We start from the raw sequence: 27,077 nt of genomic DNA, 5'->3' as shown, positions 1-27,077 counted from the left end.
CACATACATTAATGGAGAAAAGCTCTACTAGTTTCAATTCACAGAGGGACTCTTCTCATGAGCTCGAAACTAGTAAAGCTTTTCTCCATTAATTTACGTGAGTAAACCGTGATTTTTAGCAATTTTTTTTGCATCAATTCTCTGTTTTCCTTCTACACAGGCGTTATATAATTAATCCTACCCGATTTCTACTCAAATAAGGAAAATATATACAAAAATGTATACTGTATATTAGGTATAGAACCTTTTTTGTGAGAATATTTTGGGCAATGGTTTTACTAAAGGTTTTCTTTCATTATTTGTGATGGCAAAGCTACCTCTAATCTTGCTGTGGGTGTTGTATGTAGCGATTGAGATCGATTTTTGACATATGTAAGTGTGGGAGAGCCATACTTCGGCACTGCCGGCCCGGCTCGACAGGCGTAATACCACGGCCCCACAGAAAACCGACGTGGAACAACGTTCGTTGTTTGAGTGAGGTCACTGGAGACCCAATTAATCCCCTCCCCAAACTTCCTAGTACTTGATTCCCCAACAACCCCTAAATTCCCAACCCCTAAAAGACCATTTGTTTACGCATTTGTTACGCCTCTGGTGTTTCGACTGTCCATGGGCGGCGGCGATTGCTTACCATCAGGTGATCCGTCTGCTCGTTTACCGGCTTATACCATAAAAAAAGTTCCCTAAAGCTTCCAGCGCTCTTGAGCGTGATTTATACATTTGTCACTCCAAAACTCGAGTAATTCAAATAAGCAAAACCAAACAAATTAAATTTTATAGCCCCAACGAAACTTATCACATATTTTGACGAAACGAAAACAAGAAAATAAACGAAGCAAGAACTAACAAAAACTACTGTATAACTAATACATAAATACCTAAATAAAGACAAAAAAACAATGTCACGCCTTTTATCCCCGAAGGGGTAGGCAGGGGTGCACATTACGGCACGTAATGCCACTATACAATGTACACCTACTTTTCACCATTTGTGTTATAAGTCCCATGTAATAGGGGATGCGCCTATTGCCATATACTGGACACAATTTCAGACTCCGTGCTACTACTGAGAAATTTTCGAAAAACCGAAAAAACCCTGTAACGCTTCGCCCGACCCAAAGTCAAAGTCAAAGCATTTATTTCAATTAATCCTAAATTAGGCACTTTTGAAACGTCAAATTGAATTGTCCGTCAGTCTGTCCGTCAGTGAAGCCAGGCGCTCGTTCCAAAGTGTTGCTTCGAATGGAGAATAACGAGCAAGAGACTCCTGTTAATCGAACCCGAGACCTTTTGCCAGGCAGTCGCACTTGCAACCACTCGGTCAACGAGGCAGTCGAGACTGTATAACAACTAATACATAAATACCTAGAAATAAATAAATAGAAAAATAAGAGAGCTACCGCCACGAAGCGTGGGTAGGCAATAAAAAGAGATATTAAAAGCGGCCAACACATTCATCACAAGTGTTGCCAGTGAATTGATATAAAATACCACTTAAGTGTATTTTTCTTTGCTGTTCCGCTGTAGTTATTGTAGGGACTGTTTTTAATAAAGGGAGGGAGATTTGGCGTAGTGTAACCTAGATATATGAAGCATCCTGTGTTTTATTGCCTTTTAATGACAATTTAAACATGTTACAGATATGTTGTGAGCTTTTTTTGCTTTTCGAAAATATCTCTATAGCACGAAGTCTGCAATAGGCTAATTTCGTACTAGTCAAATTCAATACTTTTTTCGAAACGAAAAACGATATTCTCTTAGAACTTTGTATGAAATAGTCTATAATGACGTTATCAGATTTTGACGTCAAATAGCAGACTTATTTCTAGAAATTTTGCAAGAAAAAATCGAAAATTAAGTAGTTCATCAAATTTATGATGAGCCGTAAAGTGCGCCTCTGCCTACCCCTTCGGGGATAAAAGGCGTGACGTTGCTTATTATTTTTTAGTACTCATGGGCTGTCGATATATCTAATAATGACTGCTCGGTTGGCGCGGCTGTCGCTTAACGTTCAACGGTTTCGATTCCCACACGGAGCAACTCTTTGTGTGATCCACAAATTGTTGTTTCAGGTCTGGGTGTCATGTGTATGTGAACTTGTATGTTTGTAAACGCACCCACGTTACAGGAGATTTTTTTGATTGCCTTGGGTAAGGCGAGAGGGATTGTCAGACTCATACTGACTAAAAACCAACCCCGTTCCTACCCCGCTCTTTAAGCCGGGGCCCTGGTAAACCTGCTAGGTAGTCCACAGCTCCGGGACTCTCAATGTAATGTTGTATGTATATCCGTGGCGCTATAGCTCCTAAACGGCTGAACGGATTTCGATACAGTTTTTTTTATTAGAAAGCATATTTTAATGAGTATATTTGTATTGTTGCAGATGAGGTAGCCAAGGTGGTGATCTTGGCGGGATGCAGGGCGGCGGTGCGCCCGCCGCGGACGCCGACCAGGCACAGTTTGAGGCGGACAAGAGGGCCGTTTATAAGTACGTATTATATTTATATATTTGATGGGCCGACGTTTGGCCGCTATCTCGCCTGATGGTAAGTGATGATGCGGCCTACGATGGAGCACGTCTGCCCATAAGCAACCTATTCACTCGGGCTTTGAAGACACCCAGGTTATACCCATCAGGAAACACAGACTCCGGCAAAGAATTCCACTCCCTAGCAGTTCGCTATAAGTATGCTTGAAGCGAAGCGCTTCGTGCGCCTAAATGTGTTGCAGGTATTAAGTCTTACCTCACTTACATGGGAGCACAAAACGCAAACGTTGTTTCACGCCAGTTTTCTGTAAAGCCGTGGTATAACTTCGGTCAAGCCCATTAGTACTGAGGCTTGGCTCACCCACGTTGAATTACGATATGGGTATATGTTTTTTATATAAAAACCGACATTCATACATGGATAGACACAAATTCACGCATTTTAATCCCCAAAAGGGTAGGCAGAACTGAGCATATTTTTATGGTGATAAGTGGGTGTACATTGTATAGTCGCATTACATGCCTTAATGTGCACCTCTGTCTACCGCTTCGGGGATAAAAGGCATGACGTTGTGAGTGTGTGATATTCCATACCATCAGTTCTTCTTTCCGACACCTTACTGGTAATTTGACTGCACGGTTGACGCGGTGGCTGAACAACCGCCTGACACGCAACGTGTAGCGGGTGCGATTCCCGCACGGAGCAACTCTTTGTGTGATCCACAAATTGTTGTTTCGGGTCTGGGTGTCATGTGTATGTGAAATTGTATGTTTGTAAACGCAGCCACGACACAGGAGAAAATCCTAGTGTGGGGCAACGTTTTTTTTTTTAAAAAATTCAATCGTTAGTTAGGCCATTGCCTACTCCAGGTAGCTTGGTGAAAGGATGCATTTTAGTTTTTTTAAGCCTAAAAAAATAAATAATATAACTTCTAATCGGAATCTCTTTGACATTCAATTTATACTTCTATAACTACTTACTAATATTATAAAGCTGAAGAGTTTGTTTGTTTGTTAGTTTGTTTGAACGCGCTAATCTCCGGAACTACTGGTCCGAATTGAATAATTCTTTTTGTGTTGGATAGTGCATTTATCGAGGAAGGCTATAAGCTATAAAACATCACGCTATGACCAATAGGAGCCGAGCAGGGCGGGTGAAACCGCGCGGAAGTAGCTAGTAATGAATAAAGTGATCTTTGATACCGTCAGTTTTCTTTCTATCCGACATTACCAATACTGAATTACTAAGCATGACCTCTTTACTTCCAGACATCCACTCTTCCCCCTACTGGCACTCCTCCTGGAGAGATGTGAGCAAGCGACAGCAGGGGCCGAGCCCCCGGCGGCCGAGGCCTTCGGCGCAGACCTGCAGGCCTTCGTCCAGCACCAGAGACGGGACCGCAGGCCCTTCCTCGTGGACGACCCCGAGATAGACGGACTTATGATTAAAAGCATTCAGGTTTGTGAATGAAATTGCTATTGGTTTTTATTAAGGGGGAATGGACATAATGGCAGGTTGCCTTCCAACCGGCCCGTCTGGGAGTCATATGTCCAGCAGTAGACGTTTTATGACTGATATGATGATGAAAGATACAGCAGAATACAGCTATGCTATAATGCATATATAGCGAGCGATAGGGAATCTGACACTCCCTATCGCTCGCGGGAGAAGCGTTAAATGATTTTCTGCCCTTAAAAAAAGCTGTTGACTCTCTTGGTGTTCTCTATCGATGTTGATCGATGGTGAAAATTATATTCTACCATAGTGGATTTTTAATAACTATCATGAGACATACTAAATTAACTAGAAATCACGGTTTTATGAGACATACTAAATTAAGCCTACGGACGCGGCGACGTCATTAGACTGTGCGACGTCGCTGCTCATGATAAAGAGTCCCTATGTGACTCGAAACTAGTAGAGCTTTTCTCCATTAATTTACGTGAGTAAACCATGCTTTTAGTTAACAAATTTCATGTGACAAGCATAGAACCGAATTGACTGCACGGTTGGCGCGGGGGCTGGGCAACTGGCTGCTGTGCAACGTGTAGCGGGTTCGATTCCCGCACGGAGCAACTCTTTGTGTGATCCACAAATAGTTTTTTCGGGTCTGGGTGTCATGTGTATGTGAACTTGTATGTTTGTAAACGCATCTACGACACAGGAGACAATCCTAGTGTGGGGCAATGTTTAAAAAAAAATTACTGAACTTACCCCACATCATCTAATTTCCAGGTGCTAAGGATCCACCTTCTCGAGCTGGAGAAGGTCCAGGAGTTGTGCCGAGACTTCTGCGGGAGGTACATAGCGTGCCTCAAGACTAAGATGCAGAGTGAGAACCTGCTGCGGACTGATTATTCTTCAGGTGGGTATTATATACCAAATAGGCATGATGACGGGGTATGAAACTCTACATAGTCCGTCAGTTAGGTAATGAAAACATATTAGTCATACATTTTTTTCTTTTTGTCATATAAGATAACAATACTTAGATAAAGCGAATCAAAGTTTAGAAGTGGGAGCAAATACGTCATTTCTACGTATAAAATGTACCTAGAAGTGACGTCACGCGATATTTTAAATCAATATATCTTCGAAAGTATTTGTTTCCGGAAGAAAATAAAAAATACGTGTGTAATATTTTAAAATAATCTACAAGACGGACATTGAAATAAAAATTAGTCATCTACTCCTTTCTTGCGATAGTCAAATCTTTAATTTCCCAATCCCCAAAACATACCCCGGTACCAAGTTGAATCGTCTACTCGTTTTTGCCCTTTTACTACATATTTTTATAGAATAAAACTGATCACCTGATGGTAGCAATTGGCGTTGCCCAACAATCCCATCCTAATTTGCTAAATACTCAGTTCCTAAAAGTACTTGTAACTCCTCTAGTGTCCATAGGATGATTGCTTACCATCAGGTGATCCATCTGCTCGTTTACCACCCTATGCTATAAAAAATTACAATTAGTAATTTACATTACCGAGAATTACGCTTCACAGACAGACAGAGTATCAGTCAGATGTAATTAGACGTTACAAAAGTTAATTATTATGTTATCGGCTTACTCACGTAACTGTTTGACATGGAACTCGACTAGTTTCAAGCCATGCTAGAGGTTTATATGCTTATAGCTATTACTGCTAGAGTAGCAGCGTAACAATCGAAGCGTCCTGTGTCGCGGAATGCTGCTCATGAATTTGAGACTCTAGCATAGCAAGAAACTAGTCGAGTTCCTCGTCAAATAATTACGTGAGTAAGCCGATAACATAATAATTAATTTAGTATGTCTCACGAAAGTTACAATAAAAAATGTTACAAAGTTGCTTGTAATTGAAACAATTTCTTTGACTTTAACAAAGTTATTCGACAAATTTCGAGCCAAATCGGGGCCCATAAATCACCGATTAACAACATATTGTTTTCGTTTCCAGGTGGTGTAGAAAGCAACAACAACCTATCGGGGTCCATAGACGAACACTCGAGCACGTCCAACTCCCCACAATATCAGGTATGAAATGTATGTTAACTTTTGTTGTATATACTCGTATTTAATAAATTAATTTAACGTTATTGAAACATTATTCATTGCTCGAAAAATCAACAACAACTCAATTTGATCCCGACTTAAAATTACGTCTGCACGGGTGGCGCGGTGGCTGGGTAACCAGCAACTCCTTGTGTGATCCAAATATTTGTTTCGGGTCTAGGTGTCATGTGTATGTGAACTTGTATGTTTGTAAACGCACCCACGACACAGGAGAAAATCCTAATGTGGGGCAACGCTTTAAAAAAAAAATACTATTTAAGTTATAAGTGACTCATTGTGACTCCTCTGGTGTTGCGGGTGTCCATGGGCGGCGCTGATCGCTTACCATCAAGTGACTCGTCGATTATGTTATCGGCTTACTCACGTAACTGTTTGACGAGGAACTCGACTAGTTTCAAGCCATGCTAGCAACTTTTCAGTAGCAGCGTGACAATCGCCACATCGTGTGTCACAGAATGCTCACCTGAAACAGAGTGGAAAAGCACACTAAAGATTGGTTTCTTATAAATTAACTTCATACATTTGTCTTTTATTTTTTTATCTGTCCTATATAAATAACACTATATGTCCATTGGTTGCAGTCGCCCCCCGCCCCGCTGGTGCCGGCTCAGTTCCCGGCGGTGTACCCGCCGCACACAGACCTGCCTTACGCGCCGGCGCAGCGGGATACACGTACGTTCATATTTATATATTTATTATTTCAAAATTGTAAGTGTACATGTGTGGGCACTATGTTTGAAATAACCCGCTTTTTTATTTTCTTTACAAATTGGTTTTATTGTCCCGTTAGTTTTGACGTATTGTAGTTACATTGTTCCTACATATATATACAATAGATACATAGTGTATCAGAGAAATTGTAAAAAACTTCTTTTTAAAAGAGTAATGATGGAGTTTCTTGCTCGTTCTTCTCCATTCGAAGCTACTACGATTTGGAACGAGCGCCTAGCTTCACTGACAGACAGACTGACGGACAATTGCAATTTGACAGTTTCACAAAGTGCCTTATTTAGGATTAATTGAAATAAATGCTTTGACTTTGAGCTTTGACTATTAGTAAAGGGTTCGACGCCGATCAGTCAGATAGGTGCGGGGTTGCTCTCAACTGACTCTTTTACTGGTAAGTTCAATGGTTAACCATTCTCATAGTTTATATAGTTCATAGTCCTATCATTAGGGTTTTTTTTATCAAAAAACCGAAAAATACCCCATAATATTTCGCCCGACCCGGGAATCGAATCCGAGACCCCTTGCCTTGCAGTCGCGCTTACAACCAACGACTCAGACTGCAAACTTTATTTTTCCGTGACATAGTTTTTGTGACATCACCAACCAATTTTTATTGTCAAATCTTTAATTTCTTCTCTTTCGACGCCTAACGAAAATTGTTAATTAATAATTTTTTTGTTTATTTTAGTTTTATTGTTTGTTTTTATTCAACTTTTTAATGGCGCCATTTTTAAGTTGTTAATTTTGTAGTGTAATCAATAGGCTACACTCACACACATGTTTGACTTACAACACAAACGGTGAAAAGTGGGTAATACATTGTATAGTTTTCATTACGTGCTCGTGATGAGCACCTCTGTTCCTACCGCTTTGTCAGATAAAAGGCGTGACGTTGCGTAAAGTGTAATCATAACAATAAAAAGAAAAATATCGTAATTGTTACGAATACTTGTTCAATTCAAAAATGTTCTTATTTCTTTAACCCTTTCCTATTGTCTCACCTTTCAATATGCAATCACCATGCTAACACTAATCCATTTGCAACCAGGTACGAACTCCAACAACTCATGTTCCTCCGTATCCGGCTCCCCCCCTCCCGAGGAGGAGTGCACGGACGAGGGGGGGAAGCGAGGGGTACTGCCGCGGCACGCCACGCAGGTCATGAGGGCCTGGCTGTTCCAGCATCTTGTTGTGAGTATATTGACATTATCTATGAATAGGCGGGGAAAAAAGGGGTCCTCTGTTTAACCTGTATGTCATGTATGTTTGTGCGCGATTATCTTGCGTTTAGCTGAACCGATTTTGATGCGGTTTAGGATTTGGGATGTTACGATGTTATACATACATATCGTCACGCCTTTAATCCCCGAAGGGGTAGGCAGAGGTGTACATTACGACACGCTATACAATGTACACGCACTTTTCACCATTTGTGCCATACACTGGGCACATTTCCAAACTCCATGCTACTACAGAAAAATTTTCGGAAATCCGAAAAAAGCCCAGTAATACTTTGCCCGACCCGGGAATCGAACCCGAGACCCCTTGTACGGCAGTCGCACTTGCGACCACTCGACCAACGGGGCAGTCTACTAATACTTTGTGTGACCACAAATCGTTGTTTCGTAACTTTCGGCATTAAACCTAGTTATTATATGCAGTCCACTATATTTAATACATTCTCCACTGCACCCAAACAAATAACAACGGTTGGTGCGGTGGCTGGGCAACTGGCTGCCGCGCAACGGGTAGCGGGTTCGATTCGCGCACGGAGCAACTCTTTGTGTGATCCACAAATTGTTGTTCCGGGTCCGGGTGTCATGTGTATGTGAACTTGTATGTTTGTAAACGCACCCACGGCACAGGAGAAAATCCTAGTGTGGGGCAACGTTTTAAAAAAAGGCTTATAGGACGGTTAGCACAGAGGCCCTACCTGTGCTCGCGGGACTACTTCCAGTCGATCTTGAGGTGCAGCGACGTGCTGCTATGTATTACAATGCGAGACCTAACTTTTCCGCAAACTTTCTAGCACAACATGAAGGAAGAGTCAGAGCCAGTCTTTTAGTGTAATACAGGTTTTTTTAAAACCATAAATAGACTGGTAAACCTTATTTTTACCCGACTGCGCCAGAAGGAGGGTAATTTTTGGCGCCAAATTCGAATATTACTCTCTAGTCTGAACGACTTGATGAATTTCAGCTTGATAGATTCGTATTTACTGTGAGAGTGACTATAGAAATAATAAAAAACCTGACTGCGTTTCTTTATAACATGAAAATGAAAAACCCCTAAAACAAGAAAGTCATCGTAAAATTTAAGTAGTCGGGACCCAGTTTAGAAAGCCAGCCGTATGTGCCCTCACTAAATGTTTAGAATGGGTCCCGACTGCTTTAATTTTACGATGACTTTCTTGTTTTTTAAAGTACTTACTAATAATATGATGTTATCACCAAATCCCCAGCACCCATACCCGACAGAGGAGGAGAAGCGCACCCTGGCTGCGCAGACGCGGCTGACGCTGCTGCAGGTGAACAACTGGTTCATCAACGCGCGCCGCCGCATCCTGCAGCCCATGCTCGACTGCGCTGATAAACCAGGTCAGTTCAATTTGGACTTTATTTAGACGGCGTAAAGATGGTATTGAACTGTTTTACTGCTAACAGCAAATCTGGTGGATTTGCACCAACAGCAAATCTGGTGGATTTGCTGTTGGTAGTAACACAATTGCAACTGTTGCAAGAAACTTTTGCAACTGTTGCAAGAAAGTCTTATTATAGTAGATTGAACAGACAATAAATGATAAATGATATTTATTTTGCAAATAGGTTATAAAATAACACTTATACACGTCAATCTCTTAAATAACTAGATGAGGCCGGCATTTCCTATCGGACTACTCTGAGAAGAAATGCCGAAACAAACTCAGAGGTCATAGTCTCTTTTAAAGTCCAGACAAAATCAATTATTCGAATTAGACGAATCATCTCTACCCGTAGTACAGTAGTACCCTTAGTGCATCATAGGCCGACTCGAATAAACCAACCAAGCAAAGTGCCGAACGCGCTCTCGTTTCGATTACTTTAAACATGAAGCAAACTTGTACTAAGGATACTGATGGTAAGCAATCAGCGTCGCAAACAGGGGCCAGACTGATCCTCGGACCAGGCAAGGTGTTCAGCCTGGCGGGCTTTCTGCCCAACTGTTGTTCGTTAAGATTTTCGATCCATATTTATTCGCTTGTAAACTTCACGTGTGCTATGACGTCAACCGTTGATTTGTTCGTCGATAGTCTATGTGCAAATTCAATAATCTATCACTTGTCAGGTGTTACATTTTTCTCGCTAAAATGGATGTTTCCCTCTTCCAGGTGGCAAGAAAGGTAAGAATGGTTCCTCAATCAGCAAGAGGTACTGGCCTGATGCACTCTCCAACCCACAGTTTACAGCCGGTGAGTAATATATATTTTTTTATGGTATAAGCCGGTAAACGAGCAGACAGATCACCTGATGGTAAGCAATCGCCGGCGCCTATGGACACCCGAAACACCAGAGGCGATACATTTATGCGTTGCCGTAATATCTTTGTTTGTCTTTCTCTCATGTCGCAATTATGCGATTTGATGGTATAATTTTTCGAGGCTGGAGAATGACAATATCCATGCGTAAGCTAGTATTAAATAAAAAGACAATTTCCCCGCACTCAGTTAGATATGATTAAATGTCTTTTTTATCGTTTGAGCCGGTAAACGAAAAAACGTACCATAAGGTAAGCAATCACCGACGCCCATTGACACCTGAAACACCAAAGGCGTTACAAGTGCGTTGCCGGCTTTTTGGGGTATACGAATTTAACTGCCGCACTCAGAGACATTTAATGATTCCTTAAACTATTTTGTTAGTTGTTGGGAAATTGGGAAGATTGGGCTAAATTGGGTCTCCAGTAACCTCACTCACACAACGAAACACAACGCAAGCGTTGTTTCACGTCGGTTTTCTGCTCGGCCGTGGTATCACTCCGGTCGAGCCGGCCCAGCAGTGCCGAAGCATGGCTCTCCCACACTTAAAAAATTGAAAATAACTCCCAAATATCATTTTAAACGTAGTTTCAGTCTATCTTTCTCTGTAAACACACACACAACGTCACGCCTTTTATCCCCGAAGGGGTACAAAGGCCTTCCCTTTAGTCTCTCTGAATACTTATCTATACTAATTTATAAACCTGAAGAGTTTGTTTGTTTGTTTGTTTGTTGTTTGAACCGGATCTACTGGTCCGATTTGAATAATTATTTTTGTGTTATAGGCCATTTATCGAGGAAGGCTACAGGCCATAAAATATCACGCTATGACCAATAGGAGCCGAGCAGAGCGGGTGAAACCGCGCGGAAGTAGCTAGTTCAGTATATTATGTATAACACTCCTCTCAATCCCCAGGTCTCCTCTCATCATCAGAGGACGAGGATCAGGAAGGCGACCCATCAGGCGACGAGCAGGACTCGACGAGCGAGCAGCCCGAACACACTAGCTACCCCATTCAACAGCCTATGCATTAAACCAGGTAGTGTTCAGTTTTAGGAACGAGTACATTAATGAGAAACTATAAATAAGGATAAATACTGCTAGGGAGTGGAATTCTTTGCCGGAGTCTGTGTTTCCTGATGGGTATAACCTGGGTGTCTTGAATAGATTGCTTATGGGCAGATATCGTATATCGTATCGACCATCGTAGGTCACATCATCACTTATAACCAGGCGAGATAGCGGCCAATTGTCGACCTATCAAATATATATCGACGGTTAAAAGCAAATAGGGTATAAGCCACAAAAAATGAAATGTTCAGGAGAGCCGTTTAAACTCGTCGGTCGTCGAAAGAATACTAGGAAAATGTTTTTTTCCATTGCTAGCGTATAAACGCTAAAAATGTCATCAGAGCCATGAGAGTAAGCGCATTCGAAAGAGCGGAAAATTTTACGTAGGAGCATAATGAACTCATTTTTGACCAAAATATCGTTTACCCTATCCTTTTAACCGTCGATATAAGGACAAATACTGAAGGGAGTGAATTCTTTGCCGGAGTCTGTGTTTCCTAATGCGTATGATCTGGTTGTCTTCAAAGCCCGAACGAATATTTGCTTAAACGTGCTCCACCGTAGGCCGCATCATTACTTTTCAGGCGAGACGGGCAAACGTCGACATCAAATATATATATTAAAAAATCAAGTAATATAATACCAGTATAAATAACCGTCGAATGTGTGAAAAGTATACCGTTAACAAAGTAAGGCTATGAAGTTGGAAATTATATTTGCTAATAATTAGGATTTAATTTAATAAGAAATTCAATATTAAAATTTTCGTATTAATTAATGATGTATTCGATAGAATCAAAGTAAAAATTAGCTGTCATTTAATAAGATCAACTATATTTTATTTATAGAACTACCGTACGCAGATACATTTAAACTAGCGACTTACCCCAGCTTCCCATAGGTAACGCATTGGTGTTCCGAAAATAATTGCTAATCACTGGGTAACTTTATTAAATGACTCTGAGTACCGCGGTCAAAATCCGTATGCGTAGTCATTAAGATTTAAGCGTACTAAGGTATTTATAGATAAGAAAGCGAATGTTTAATGAGAATTACAATTAAGTAACTACGTCTTTGTAGCACATGTTTCCTAACTAACTAACTTGAAGCTATCTTTTCAGTCAACAGAAAATTTCAAAGAATAAGTATTTAATGTGAAATAATTACATGTATGTCCATTTTAAAATAAAACACAGACTCACAATTCAATTTTACGCGGCAAATAGTTTGACATTGACACTCAATGACAGATCTAGTGATGTACCCGTTCCTAAAACTAGCCCAATCGATTGGACAATTACGAAATCGATTTAGTCGATTCCCATTACGATTCAAATGTATACGTATTAATTTTAAATGATAAAAATTATCTTTTCATGACACACGCCATGTCACAATGAATTCATTTATTTATTTATATATAAATAAATAAAAATAAAAAAGACATAATAATATAAAATATATTGACAGTATACCGTTAATTTTTAAGCCTAGAATAGAAATTATATTTCTAATAACAGTGTGTTTAATTTAATAAGAACATTTTTTTTTTAAATTAATGATGTATACGATAAATCAAAGTTTAACTGGCAAATAAATCTATAGATTTTTTATATCAAACTACTTGGCTTCGCATGGGTGCAATGGTGATTTTAAATTATACAAACCTGTCACAATCACTACAGAGAAAAAACGTAATAGAACGAAGCATTTATTCTGTCAATCTGATCGCCTAGTAGCCTGTCTACCTAATTTTGAAGTGTCCACGCGGCGGCGCGATTTGAAAAATTCATAACTTGGTACCATGAAAAAATTAGTTTAAAATAATTATTACCGTATCGTTAATGTTATGTTATCTAAAAGCCGTGCACTTGATACGATATACCCCAATTTAGTTGTATACGATTGCTGAAAAGTTGTATAACGTGAGTTGCTTTCGTATTTAATATCTGCAATGTTACACTTCATAACTACTTTTACCATGCTCAGCTCCTAAATTGGTTGTACTGTGATGTTTTAAAGCCTATATCCAGTTCCTTTGGGATACTTGATGCACTATCCAATCAGGAAAATAATTATACAAATCATACCAGTAATTCCAGAGATTATCGCGTTCAAACAATAAACTCTTCAGCTTTGTATATTACTAGCAACCTGCCCCAACTACGCATTGGTGCAATGGTGATATATTATACATGTATTATATATTATACAAATAAACCTTCCTCAAAAATCACCTATCTATTAAATAAAAAACTGCATCAAAATCCGTTACATAGTTTTAAAGATTTAAGCATATAAAGGGACATAGGGACAGAGAAAGCGACTTTGTTTTATACTATGTAGTGACTATACGTAAAAGCATGTCAATATTAAAAGGAAAGTATTATAAAACACACTGTTATTAGATAATATGTAAGAATAGAACTTTGTATACGTAATTCATACCTCAACTATTATAAACAAAAATAAACTATTTCATTATATTATCGACAAAACTAAAGGAAAATTTACTAAAAAGATGGTCTTTTTTACCTATTTACCCGACTGCGCCAGAAGGAGGGTTATGTTTTTTTCTATACTTCTCGCAGTATATAGAAGAATTGTGCACGGTGTTTGATATTTGGCTTGGTCTTGTAATAATAGGTTTCATAACATAACTGGTAAAAAGTAGATGTTACCGTATATTTCCATCTCATATCAACAGCCTATAAGTGGCCACTGCTGACTAAAGGCCTCTTCTCATATAGAGAAGGTTTCAGCATTAATCACCACGCTTGCTCTATGCGGGTTGGCGATTTCAAACTTATAATTAGAAATTATAAGGGGTCACAGAAAACCGACGAGAAACAACGCTTGCGTTGTGTTTCGTTGTGTGAGTAAGGTTATCGGAAGACAAATTATCTCATATCTCCCAAATCCTCAATTCCTCAACAACTCTTAAATTCCTAACCTCCAAAAGACCGCAATGCACTTGTAACGCCTCTGCTGTTTCAAGTGTCCATGGGCGGCGGCGATTGCTTACCATCAGGTGATCCGTCTGCTCATTTACCAGCTTATACCATAAAACAACCTACTTTTTACAGTTATTTGAAAGAATATTTACCATCAAAGCCTATATTTTGTCTTCCATAATAATATTACTTCTGAAATTAAAGCTAAATAATAATCAATTGAATTCTTTACTAGTAAATAGCTAACTAAACAATTATTATAGGTAAAAAGATCATCTTTTAAAACACTCAATCGTTTTTGGCAAACCCGCTTTTGTCGCGAAACATTAAAACAAATGTATTATACATAAATAAATTCTCGCCTTTAGACTATCAACTAACTATTTTACTCAATTATCGCATACATATAATTTTGTACCATATTTTCATTATCACAAAAGCGATTTTACCAAAAACGTTTAAACGCTTCAGTTATTACCGTACGTTTTGGCCCTGAAACCCTCAAAGAGGTGACTTAATTTCAGCGTTTTGTCAATTTTTAAATACCGGTTGTGAATTTAAACACAGTAATTTTCAAATCAATAATAATTTAACTTTCCCCAATTTTTGACCGACTGACGAAAGAAATAGTGACTAAGAATATTTTTTACATTCAAACATTAGTATAAACCGTCCACTGAATAACTGTATCTATTTATTTATAAAAAAAAACGTAATTAGTTTTCAAAATATACTCATTGTTAATTTCTTTTTAATTTTACTTACACAGCCATATTAGTGTTAGTTTCGCTCAGTTGGTACTGGAGAATCGGTATAGGCAACTTTAAAAAACTTACGGTATTTTTTTTTCGTAATAAGTACATTTTTATGTTTATTTTTTTGTGTAAAAATGGATAAGATATGTTATTTTGCTAAGCTAATGTCTTATTTTTAAGTTAGTTTAAGTAAACAGTGACCATTATATTTTTATGTAAATATTATTAATCTGTCTGAAAAATTATCGCAGTGATATTTGTACCGATGTCTCCATACCAACTAAATTAGTTTGTAAGTAATAAAAAAACGAATATACGATTGTAAACTATACGATTCCCTTTAAATATAGTAATTCGAAAAACTAAACGTTCAATCCAAAATTGTATACGCAAAAAAAAGTATTAAAAAAATCGTATTTGACATTTAAAATTTAGTCAACCGATGTTGAACGAATAATCGACTAAATATTTTCATATTTCACATCACTAAAGTTTGACAGCTTGGTAGAAATACTTAGGAGTGTAGGGCGGTATATTATTTAGTAATTATTATAGCCTCAAAACGAAACTAAACAAAACTTGCTTTGCCTTAGATGTAAATAATTCTTAACTATGTGAAAATCAACCAATAAAAAGGGGTGTTAAATTCTTAATATCTGGCAATTTTAAATATAAGCTTGTCAAAGCAAGAAATACTGATTTACCATCGTGTAAAGACATTTATTCTGTTTTTACACACATTATCGTGCTTCCAAAATATCTATAATATATTTTTACCAAGTTAAAAAACTCAGTGTTTCGATTCCATGAATAGTCAGTTATTAAAAATATTTAGTCGATTATTCCTTTCACATCTCTATTTAGATATAAAAGCATTGGCGGGAAAATCTATGGTGTGTAGATTAAAAATATCGTATCAACGACTTTTTTGTATTTTTTAGTATTATTATAAAAAAATGGACTTCCAATTATTTTTAGAGAATACCATTGTAGGTGTTATTAAAAAAGTAATTAATAAACGAATCTAAACTGCTTTTATATAATTATACATGAATGTTTTAATTATTTTTGTCATACTAAATTAACAAAAAAATCACGGTTTACTCACATACATTAATGGAGAAAAGCTCCACTAGTTTCGAGTCATAGTAGACTGTACATCAGCCTAGTCTAGCGTCTGCGCACGCTGCTCATGATGAAGAGTCCCTCTGTGACTCGAAACTAGTAGAGCTTTTCTCCATTACCTAATATATGTCAGTAAACCTTGATTTTTAGATAGGTCTGTCGAAAAGACTTTATGGGTGCTTGACTAATTTCAATCTGTGAACGGGCCTCATAAACATGAGCAAAGGATCAGCAATGCAAAGAAAGTTACTTGTAACGTCTCTAGTGTTTCAAATGTCCATGGGCGGCGGCGATTGCTTACCATCAGGTGATCCGTCTGCTCGTTTACCGGCTTATACCATAAAAAATCTTATATTTAAAGCAATGCTCTTGATTGTGAGTCCCGGTTGCCAGTAGTTACTCAATAATTAATAATTATGTGAATTTTACTCATGTAGGTATTAATTTATATAAAGAAAATGCAGTATGTAAAGTATGCAGTCCACTAAATAGGTATTCTTCCAGTATTTTTAATACACACAGTATTTAATAAAAGAAAATGTCTTCCGTATAAAATAATTATGAAATGAGCACTACAATGGTATTCTTTGAAAAAATATTAATTTTAGTTTTGAAAAAGGTCGTTGTGTTAAAATACGATATTTTTTATCTTTAGGATGGTATTTTTAGGTGGAGTTTTGGAAATTACGTTTTTAAGAGAAAGGACTATTTTACAATTTATATATGCAATAGAAACTACTTTTCTTTGCTTAGAAATTTACTAATGAAAAGATTATTTATAAAATGATTACCCGAAGCTATTACGAAGTTCACTATGTTATAAAATTATGTGGTTAAAAGGATCTATCATACTTTCTCTAAGGACTGATGGTCGATGGGCCATCATATACAGTATGATCGGGTTTCTTCGACCCTAAATTTTTCTGTCTATTTTGAAATTTCAACCAGATAAAATCCGAAAATGGTTTCCAAAACTCCATTTAATAACGAAAACACAGTGATGCGACTCTGTTATACGAAAAGAAACGAATATACGTAAAAAGGAAAGGTGAAGATTAAGAAAAAAAAATAAGATTTTTTTATGATAATATTATTATTACTATGTCCTAGCACATAATATACATCTACTTATACATTATGTAGTGTTATAATGTATTTTTAAAATGTAACTGTTTGGGAGCGCCTGTATTGATGCCTGTAGGGCTGTGTGAGGCCTATCAAAAGGTCTGATTGTTAAGAAACGTGGACGATTTTTTGACCAGAAACAGCATTATTGCTATAATTTTATTAACTACTAGCTACTTCCGCTGCTCGGTTCCTATTAATCGGAGAGTGATGTTTTATAGCCTATAACCTTCCTGAATAAATGAGCTATCGAACACAAAAATAATTAATCAAATCGGACCAGTAGCTCCGGAGATTAGCGCGGTCAAACAAACAAACAAACAAACTCTTCAGCTTTATACATATAATATTAGTATAGATTAGTATAGATTATTAGAACTTATGACGGGATATTTACCATGTTTATTCACTTCGATGAGTTTCCGATATTTCGGCACTGTTGCAAGCGCCATGATCACGGATGAACTCAAAAACATGGTAAATATCCCGTCATAAGTTCTAATAATAGTGTTAGTGACCATGTCAGTTTAAAGTATATATTATATTGAATAGTATTACTTGCCTTGAAAGATGAGCGACATGAGACAATGTTTTAAAAAAAGATGAATTGCGAATGAGGCGTTGGAGTGCCATAAAATTAAATAAATAAAGAGAAAATACGATAATTGTCAATCAAATATTTGATGTTTTGACCAGGTTGCACAAATTTTTGTCTTAAAATAGACTTAAAAAATCAATGCAACTTAGTCAAACCATCATTGAATTGTTAGAAAACGAGAAACTAAAAAAATATAGTGCATATTCGTTGAACTATTGGAAAAATATGACTTAAATCATTAAAGTATACATTGTAATTTTATTATAACTTTCGTGAGACGTACTAAATTAATTATTATGTTATCGACTTACTCACGTAACTGTTTAACGAGGAACTCGACTAGTTTCAAAAGTAATAGCGCGACAATCGCCGCGTCGTGTGTCGCGGAATGCTGCTCATGAATATAAGCCTCTAGCATGGCTTGAAACTAGTCGAATTCTTCGTCAAACAGTTACGTGAGTAAGCCGATAACATAATAAATGAAAAAGTATACATTACTAATATGTATCTACTCCAAATCACAGTCTTCCCATGTTCAAAAATATAACATTTTCTTGTCAAAAATCATTGTCCACGTTTCTCCACATTAAAAGGCCCAGCTGTGGGCAAAGTGATCGCGTTCCAGACGTCGTATAGTCAAGTCCAGACCTAGTATACAATAGTTATACGCGCTTGCTAGTTGTATAAGGATAACTTCAACGTTATATATTATGGTACGGCATAATTTTTGCTAGTCAGTAAAATAATTTTTAGGCTGATTTCTTTTGTGTTTCATTTGTGATCTTCATCAATAGCCCTTAAAATCGCCTTGTGTTGTAAGGTAAGGTAACTAGAGGCCCAATCCTCCTCCCTATCAAACCACTTCCTATCCATTTGAAGTTACACTTTGGAACGAGCTCCTAGTTTCATTGACGGACAGACTGACAGACTATTGGCGACTATTGACTATTGCCGAGCGACTATTGACTGCACGGTTGGCGCGGTGGCTGGACAACTGGCTGCCGTGCAACGTGTAGCGGATTCGATTCCCGCACGGATCAATTCTTTGTGTAATCCACAAATTGTTGTTTCGGGTCTGGGTGTCATGTGCATGTGAAATTGTATGTTTGTAAACGCACCCACGACACAGGAGACAATCCTAGTGTGGAACAACGTTTTAAAAAAAGAAAAGAAAGACCATTATTTATTACTTTATTTGTTGACGTTTCAAAAGTACCTATTGTAGTTTAAATTGAAATAACTTTGACCCAATTCCGCAAACCTTAAACCCGTGAGCCAAAAGGCTGCCGACGTACTCGTAATTCCTCTGGTGATGCGGATGTTCAATGTCCTTGGATGGCGCTAATTGCTTACCATCAGGTGATCTGTCAGCTCGTAAGCCGTAAAGTTCCCTTCCATTCCCCTCCCCCAAATAAAACATCGGTAATAAAATAAAAATACAAATATTCAATTTACAATATTTTTATTAAACAATACATTTAGATACAAAATTCCTAAAAACTATTATTTACAACATTATTATCTAGTTTCGTATAAAAATAATAATAATAGACCACCATTTTTCCTTGTTTTATAGTAAAAAAATTAAAATTTCTATCAAAAATAGTAAGAGAAAGTCTTCGTACGTTAAAGCTTGACTAAAAACTAATTAGGCATAGTTTGGTTGGAATAGTTCACTAAATAATCGACTAAATACAATGGAAAATCGACTAAATAGTAAAAAAATACATTAAAATTTAGTAATGATTAAATAGTTTTAAAAGAGTTGATTATTTTAGATATTTTCTACTTTTACATCACATAATTTGTTCATAGTCTTTTAAAAAACCAAGTTATACCATTATTAACATTAATCTCATAAACAATTTTAAGAAAATACGAAATTTGAAATACATTTTGTTCATTCGTATTCATAAATAAATTGAAAGAAATAGTTACTTATATTTTAACGAGAAATAAAGAACGAAAAATAGAATAGGAAGACAAGAATTTCAATTATACTTAATCCAAGATCGATGTAAAATATTCATAAACACATCACAAAGGTAAGACTACATTTTGTCACATAAAATAGCACTTTTCTATACCATAGGTTGGTTTATTCGAGCCGGTCAATCAGAGCGCCGAATGCGCTCTCGTTTCGATTACTTTAAACGTAAAGCAAACTCATACTAAGGGTACAGTGCTGGGTGTTTCTTCAAAAAACTTTAACTTTTATTTAACAAATCATTATTCTCCCGCGTTATTAAGCATCGTGGTAGCTTATTATCATCCTTATTTTTATTGGATTGGTTGAGAGCAGTGTCACAGCTTAATTTATTGAAACCAAATTTTGTGTTTCAATCGGAAGAATTGTTAACTTTTGGTTGAGGATAATGACGCCGTTAATTTTTTGTTATTTTTTTGAAGAATCATCCGCTTGTATTGTATAGTTTTGTCACCACTCAGAACTGTCAGTAAATAGAGTGAGAGAGAGAGAGAGTGACGTCACGCAGCGGAATTATACACACAGTTCTACACTACTTATAGTTTGTTTGTAAACATTTCACATCGATCTAGGTCTTAAGTATAACTACGAACAATAATATACAATAATATTATAATTCTAATTAATTGAGCACATTTCTTAGGAAGGAATGTCAATAATATCATGGAATGTATCTTAATAACGACGTTGCATTTCTACGGAGCATGTTTAATAATTATAACAGTAATATAGTTGATTTAGTAATCAAATAAATGTATTTAAATCACAAAGACGTAATAACCAAAGACAAATTGAGTTAACATGTGTGAAAAAGTCTTAAATAAATGATCATTTGATTTTTAGACAATCTCTTAGAGAGTCGCTGCGTCGTCTTACATAGAAATATCTGTGGTATGTCACACGATGCACCAGCCTTGCAACCACCAAGACATTGAGGATGCGTTGCGACATCGAAGCGGCTCCGTTCACTTGTTTTGCGTCACAAGGAAACTTTCATTAACAGACTGTCCATCGCTGCTACGACGCCGCTGCGACATAACAACGTTACGGCGCTTCGTGTGCTAACTGACACGGTGAAATCTTTGCAGAGCGGAGCCGCAACGCATCGTGTGCCTACGCTCTTATTCTTTAGCAGCATTTTGTTAATTATTCTGACTAAACAAAGGTATTTAAAAGTACTATCAAGTATAAAAATGTTCTACGTTTGATAAAAGAGCCACATTTTTAAATAAATACATAAACTGCTCCGTAAAAATGCAACAAATACAAATACAAAGGCTTAACACCTCAAAAGCCCATATTCCAACCATTGTCTAAAAACCGCAGCCCCCGGTCTTTTGAGCCTGTGTTAAAAAAATATGTTCAGATATCTACAGGCCTAAGACCAATTAAATTGGCAAGTTAATTACGTATAATTAAGAGTTTTATCAAGGCAATGATTTGAAGTAATTTGGCCAATATTACGTTTATATACTAATTTTGTTTCTGTCTGTATTGTAATTAAATTAAGATTTATTATTTTAGTTTATTCTGTAACGTATGAATTTGAGCACATAATACGTAGTTTTAAAGTTATTTTTCATTTTTGTAATAAAATCACACTAATTTTTTAGAAAGAAATGATTTTTCTTTCTTTCTTCTGCATTTTCTTTCAAAATGTGCATGCAGATAATGGTAAATTTGCTGAACTTACTACCTATATGTATTTAACACCTGTATCATGTACCACATTTGAGCAAATAAAGAATTTTTATTTATTTATTTATTTAGTCGATTAGTCAATTACAAAATATTGCACATCACTAAATAACGAACTGTCACTTGACATTGACAGATAAAAATAGTTGCTTTTCGCGCGCTTTATTTTGACAGATGTAAGTATTAATTTTCAAAAGATTATTTTTATTATTTACGACTGAAATTAATAACTTATCTCAAATTAAAGTAAAGAAAATAGATTTCATAAATAATAAGTAAAGCAAAGCGTGCCTTTGGAGAGGCTTATGTCCAGCAGTGGACGAGAACAGGCTGATGATAATAAAGGAAAGCAATGATAGTTTATTAATATGTGCACGTCAAGACAAATCAAAATGGCAGACATGTCATAAGCTACCACTATTTATGATTTCGCATACAAGTATTTGTTTTAATTCTATATGCATACACATGTTTGAGCAAATAAAATTTCTTATTCTTATAAACTACATTACAGACAGAATCAAAATACAAAAAAATGAGCAAAGATTCCATTAAAATCTAAGATATCATCCGGTAAAATCCGGATTTCTTTACAATCAGTCGTCGACACAACCCTATTATATTAAAAAATAGCCTAAAAACCACTAAAAGACTGGTACAAGGGACTTTTAAGTACTTCACTAGTAACATTTTCACATAATAATGCCAAAAAGTTATAAAAATTGTACTGACAAGACGTAAAAAGACAGTGGCGCCCTCTAGTCAACGCAAAAACTCCCATGGAACCTAGATTCGTTTTTAATTTACCGTTTCTTTTTCTCTAAATGTATTGTTATTTCCAGAATATTGTTTTAACAATTTCTATATGTTCAAAAATATTTGTTTTTAGGTCTTGTACCAAGTCGTTTTGTGGTCAAAACTGTCCCCGTTGTGAGTTTATTTATATATTACTTAATACCCTGATATCTAATATATAAACTGCTAGCTTTGCTTTTGTTAATCACTTTGGCTGTGTAAGAGCGATCACAGTTACTTTAACCACAGCAAACTCTGTGCCATTTTAGACTAAAAAAGTATATTGTTTCTCTAGATTACCATTTATTTATGTATATATTTAATAATTCGACTATTGTCAGTATAAAGGTAAATAATATTTTTTAGTTTTGTCGATGAAAAGTACTTAATGCGTTTTCCATGAAATCATTATAAAATAACTAGGCAATAGGGTAGATAACTAATTTTTATTTCAATGTCCGTCTTGTAGATTATTTTAAAACATTACACACGTATTTTTTATTTTCTCACGGAAACAAATACTTTCAAAGTTATATTGATTTGAAATATCGCGTGACGTCACTACTAGGTACATTTTATACGTAGAAATTGCGTATTTGCTCTCATTTCAAAACTTTGATCAGTTTTATCGCAGTATTGTTATCTTATTATACAACAAAATAAAAAAATCTCATATGTCAAAATAAAAAAACACGTGTCTAATATGTTTTCATTACCTAACTGACGGACTAAACAGATTTTTAATTTTCATACCCCGTCATCATCCCTATTAATTTTATATCTAATAAACCATAAAAACTGACGCGTCACAAACCAATCTTTGACAAAAGCAAATCACAAAACAGACTCACTACAGAAGGGGACAGCCAAAAACATAACCTAAAACCCACTAATCCTGATTAAACGTATGTTCCGACATAATAAAACTATTATCAGACCTTATTAACGATTCTCTTTCAGCTTCACTAAAACTAGACCTTACAAAATCACTTCGTAAGACACTCTTGAATTCCTTACTATCAGTTCTTACAAAACTCAGCTCTTGTACCTTGTCTCCACATTGATTTAAAGGTATATAAGCTGATTCAGCTCTATGCGGCATCATTTTATGAGAACCGCTGATAATCAGCGTTGAGCTTCGTCTAATAGTTTGTCTTCCAATCTCCATAATTTCGAGGGAATTTTGGCCTATGACGAGGCTCTTGTATGCTCGGATGAAGATAAAGGCTAGGGTAGCGAAGCCGACTATGATCATGCCTGATGTTATGATCGGTGCGAAGATGGGGCCGATGGTGGTGGCGAGGTAGATCCATCGCCAGATTGGTGTTGAGAGCTCGTGGATGCCCTGGAAATTGGATATTAGAAGGTTAAAACTAAACTAGACTAGACTAGGTTTTGACTAGACCGGAGTGATATCACGGCCTCACAGAAAATCGACGTGAAACAAGGCTTGTGTTGTGTTTCGTTGTGTGGGTGAGGTTACCGGAGGCCCAATTACCCAATAACCCTGAAATTCCTAACCCCCAAAAGGCTGGCAATGCACTTGTAATGCCTCTGGTGTTTCGGGTGTCCATAGGCGGCGGCGATTGCTTACCATCAGGTGATTCGTCTGCTCGTTTACCGATTTAAACCATAAAAAAAGAAATACTTTTCAAAGCACTTTATACTCTCTAAATGCTTGCATGTGTTTTATAATAGAGACGTATAATGCTTGATGCCTTGTCCCCTACAAGGTCGACATTGCATTTTATGGCACAAGCCCGCCACAACCTCCCAAACCGCTGCAACTCCTGTGCACCAGGATCTACAGTAGATACAACCATGCAAACAGCGGAACACTGAAGTCCTACGTCCCAGAGACATGAATAACAGTCTTGGATCCCGCAACGAAATAAATCAGAAGATATTATTAGAGGAGAAGAAAAATAATGCAATTGTAACTCCTATAGTGTTGCGACTTGCGATTGGCCATGAGCGGCGGCGATTGCTTACCATCAGGTGATCCATCTGCTAATTTGCCTACCCCATAAAATCGTAAGACGATACTCACTTCTTCGACCCACATGACAGGGAATATGGTGTCGGGGAAGTTGTTGATGTTGTTGATGGGGATGTTTGGGGCGCGGTCCACCTTCAGGTTGAGCTGGACACGCACGAAGCCTTCCACTGGTACACCGATTTTCTGGAAAGATTATTTTAGAATGAAAGCTTTTTCCAGATAAAGTGTATAAAGGATATTTCAAAACCAGAGAGTATATATTTCGGGTTTGCGGACGACGAGCAAGGGTAGCTCGCCATCCGTTCAGAACCAGAGCCGTACTCAAAGAGCCATTAGACCATCACAGATGTGACCTAGTAGGGCTGACGCCTGATCCGGAGCTGCGGACTACCTAGCGGGCTTACCGGGCGAACACAAAAAAACAGTTTCTTACATACACACACACACAACGTCACGCCTTTTATACCCGAAGGGGTAGGCAGAGGTGCACATCACATTACGGCACGTAATGCCGCTTTACAATGTACACCCACTTTTCATAATTTTTGTTTAAGTCCCAGGTATTAGGTAGTGAGACTATTGCCATATACTGGGCACTATTCCAGACTCCGTGCTACTACCGAGAAATTTTCGAAAATTCGAAAAAAGTCCAGTAATACTTTGCCCGACCCGGGAATCGAACCGGGACCCCTTGTTCGGCAGGGTCGCACTTGCGACCACTCGACCAACGAGGCAGTCAGCTTTGCTAATTACAATAGTGTAAAAACTGATATTTTTTTATTTGACTTACAGGTTGTATCATGAAATATGTTTCATGCTTCTTCTTGTTCGGCTTCAGACCCTCGAACGGCTCCAACAAGGCAGGGTCAGCGTCGTAGAAATGTGGGAAGGAAAGGTATACTGGTGCGTCTGTAATGGGAAGGAAAGAAAGATTATTGTATTGTGAATCTGATTGAAAAAGAGTAACCTATGGAGTTTCTAGCTCGTTCTTCTCCATAGGAATCTACACTTTGGAACGAGTAAAGAGAGCAACTAGATAACTGAGCGACCAACAGACATTTCGCTTTTTTTAAATATTGTAATATTAGCGTTGACGTTCAAAAGTGCTTTCTCGGTGTATTTGAAATAAATAATTTTGACTTTGACTTTGAATACTTTTTTATTATTTTGCGCTTTTCAATCCGCAAAGGGGTAAATAGAGGTGCACATATATACTATGTAACACCCACTTTTAATTAGTAGCGTTATGAGTCCAATGTAATAGGGGGTGAGTCTTATTACAATTTACTGGGCATAATCCCATATTCTATCAAAAAATCTAAAGAAGTCATAGGATGGTAGTCCCTCCTAAAAAAAAAAACTAAATTCATTGCAGAAAATATAAATGGCCTTGTCAAACTTAGAACTACTACAAAACTATCGTTTTATTTTTCTTCTCCTCTAATAATATCTTCTGATTAATTTCGTTGCGGGATCCAAGACAGTCATTCATGTCCCTGGGACGTTGGACTTCAGTGTCTCGGTGTTTTCATGTTTGTATCTACTGCAGATCCTGGTGCACAGGAGTAGCGGTACGGGAAGTTTTGGCGGGCTTCTTCCATAAAAAAAGCTACTACGAAAATATAAATATAAACTTGAATATATAAATTTGAATATGAACTTACTGTATTGACAGGGACTAATATTCTGCAATCCTTTTGGTGGGCACTTCTCACCCGGGTAGTAGCACTTGTTATCCGGATTCACATCAGCACTCTCAAACGTAGATGCTGGTGGAGTGTACAAACCAGCTTTGATGCCTGGAAGAAGCAAAACCACATTAGCTCATGACGATACCTAAGTACGTGTGTCGCCTGGACAGTCTACGCTACATCCTTGTTGACTGGACATCTACACTACATGAGCTGCTGTTTACATGTGAACATTAGCTCATGACGATACCTAAGTACGTGTGTCGCCTGGACAGTCCACGCTACATCCTTGTTGACTGGACATCTACACTACATGAGCTGCTGTTTACATGTGAATATTAGCTCATAACGATACCTAAGTACGTGTGTTGCCTGGACAGTCCACGCTACATCCTTGTTGACTGGACATCTACACTACATGAGCTGCTGTTTACATGTGAACATTAGCTCATGGCGATACCTAAGTACGTGTGTCGCCTGGACAGTCCACGCTACATCCTTGTTGACTGGACATCTACACTACATGAGCTGCTGTTTACATGTGAACATTAGCTCATGGCGATACCTAAGTACGTGTGTCGCCTGGACAGTTTACGCTACATCCTTGTTGACTGGACATCTACACTACATGAGCTGCTGTTTACATGTGAACATTAGCTCATGGCGATACCTAAGTACGTGTGTCGCCTGGACAGTCCACGCTACATCCTTGTTGACTGGACATCTACACTACATGAGCTGCTGTTTACATGTGAACATTACCTCATGGCGATACCTAAGTACGTGTGTCGCTTGGACAGTCTACGCTACATCCTTGTTGACTGGACATCTACGCTACATGAGCTGCTGTTTACATGTGAACATTAGCTCATGTCGATACCTAAGTACGTGTGTCGCCTGGACAGTCCACGCTACATCCTTGTTGACTGGACATCTACACTACATGAGCTGCTGTTTACATGTGAACATTAGCTCATGGCGATACCTAAG

The 27,077-nt window shown here is 37.5% G+C and overlaps 2 protein-coding genes across 3 annotated transcripts in view; one reads left to right on the top strand and one right to left on the bottom strand.

Annotated features, from left to right (window-relative positions):
• The window catches only part of LOC118280247 (homeobox protein PKNOX2), a 49,832-nt gene extending 38,147 nt beyond the window's left edge, over positions 1–11,685 (top strand). Inside the window, exons 2-12 of the mRNA XM_050701986.1 lie at positions 2,384–2,488; positions 3,758–3,947; positions 4,725–4,854; positions 5,930–6,006; positions 6,627–6,717; positions 6,988–6,991; positions 7,095–7,165; positions 7,823–7,965; positions 9,236–9,371; positions 10,142–10,222; positions 11,205–11,685. Of these exons, the coding sequence (XP_050557943.1) occupies positions 2,415–2,488; positions 3,758–3,947; positions 4,725–4,854; positions 5,930–6,006; positions 6,627–6,717; positions 6,988–6,991; positions 7,095–7,165; positions 7,823–7,965; positions 9,236–9,371; positions 10,142–10,222; positions 11,205–11,323 (1,116 nt within the window). The 5' untranslated portion in view covers positions 2,384–2,414 and the 3' untranslated portion in view covers positions 11,324–11,685. The remainder of the gene's footprint in view (positions 1–2,383; positions 2,489–3,757; positions 3,948–4,724; positions 4,855–5,929; positions 6,007–6,626; positions 6,718–6,987; positions 6,992–7,094; positions 7,166–7,822; positions 7,966–9,235; positions 9,372–10,141; positions 10,223–11,204) is intronic.
• Positions 1–27,077, bottom strand: part of LOC118280249 (scavenger receptor class B member 1) — a 271,827-nt gene that overhangs the window by 118,888 nt on the left and 125,862 nt on the right. Inside the window, exons 10-13 of one of the 2 annotated variants that reach the window (XR_007706557.1) lie at positions 26,061–26,195; positions 25,187–25,305; positions 24,448–24,579; positions 23,114–23,742 (exon numbers count right to left, since the gene is read on the bottom strand). Coding sequence is in view for 1 of the 2 variants with exons in the window: in XM_035600180.2 (XP_035456073.1) it covers positions 23,287–23,742; positions 24,448–24,579; positions 25,187–25,305; positions 26,061–26,195 (842 nt within the window). In the remaining variant the exon portion in view is untranslated. Of the gene's footprint in view, positions 1–19,362; positions 23,743–24,447; positions 24,580–25,186; positions 25,306–26,060; positions 26,196–27,077 lie in introns of those variants that run through there. The other variant, XM_035600180.2, reaches the window with a different exon arrangement.

This window comes from Spodoptera frugiperda, chromosome 21, assembly GCF_023101765.2.
Source record: "Spodoptera frugiperda isolate SF20-4 chromosome 21, AGI-APGP_CSIRO_Sfru_2.0, whole genome shotgun sequence".
In the NCBI taxonomy this organism is placed as follows: Eukaryota; Metazoa; Arthropoda; class Insecta; order Lepidoptera; family Noctuidae; genus Spodoptera; species Spodoptera frugiperda.
Note: the sequence above shows the minus strand (reverse complement) of the source record. Positions and strands in the feature narration are given on the sequence as shown.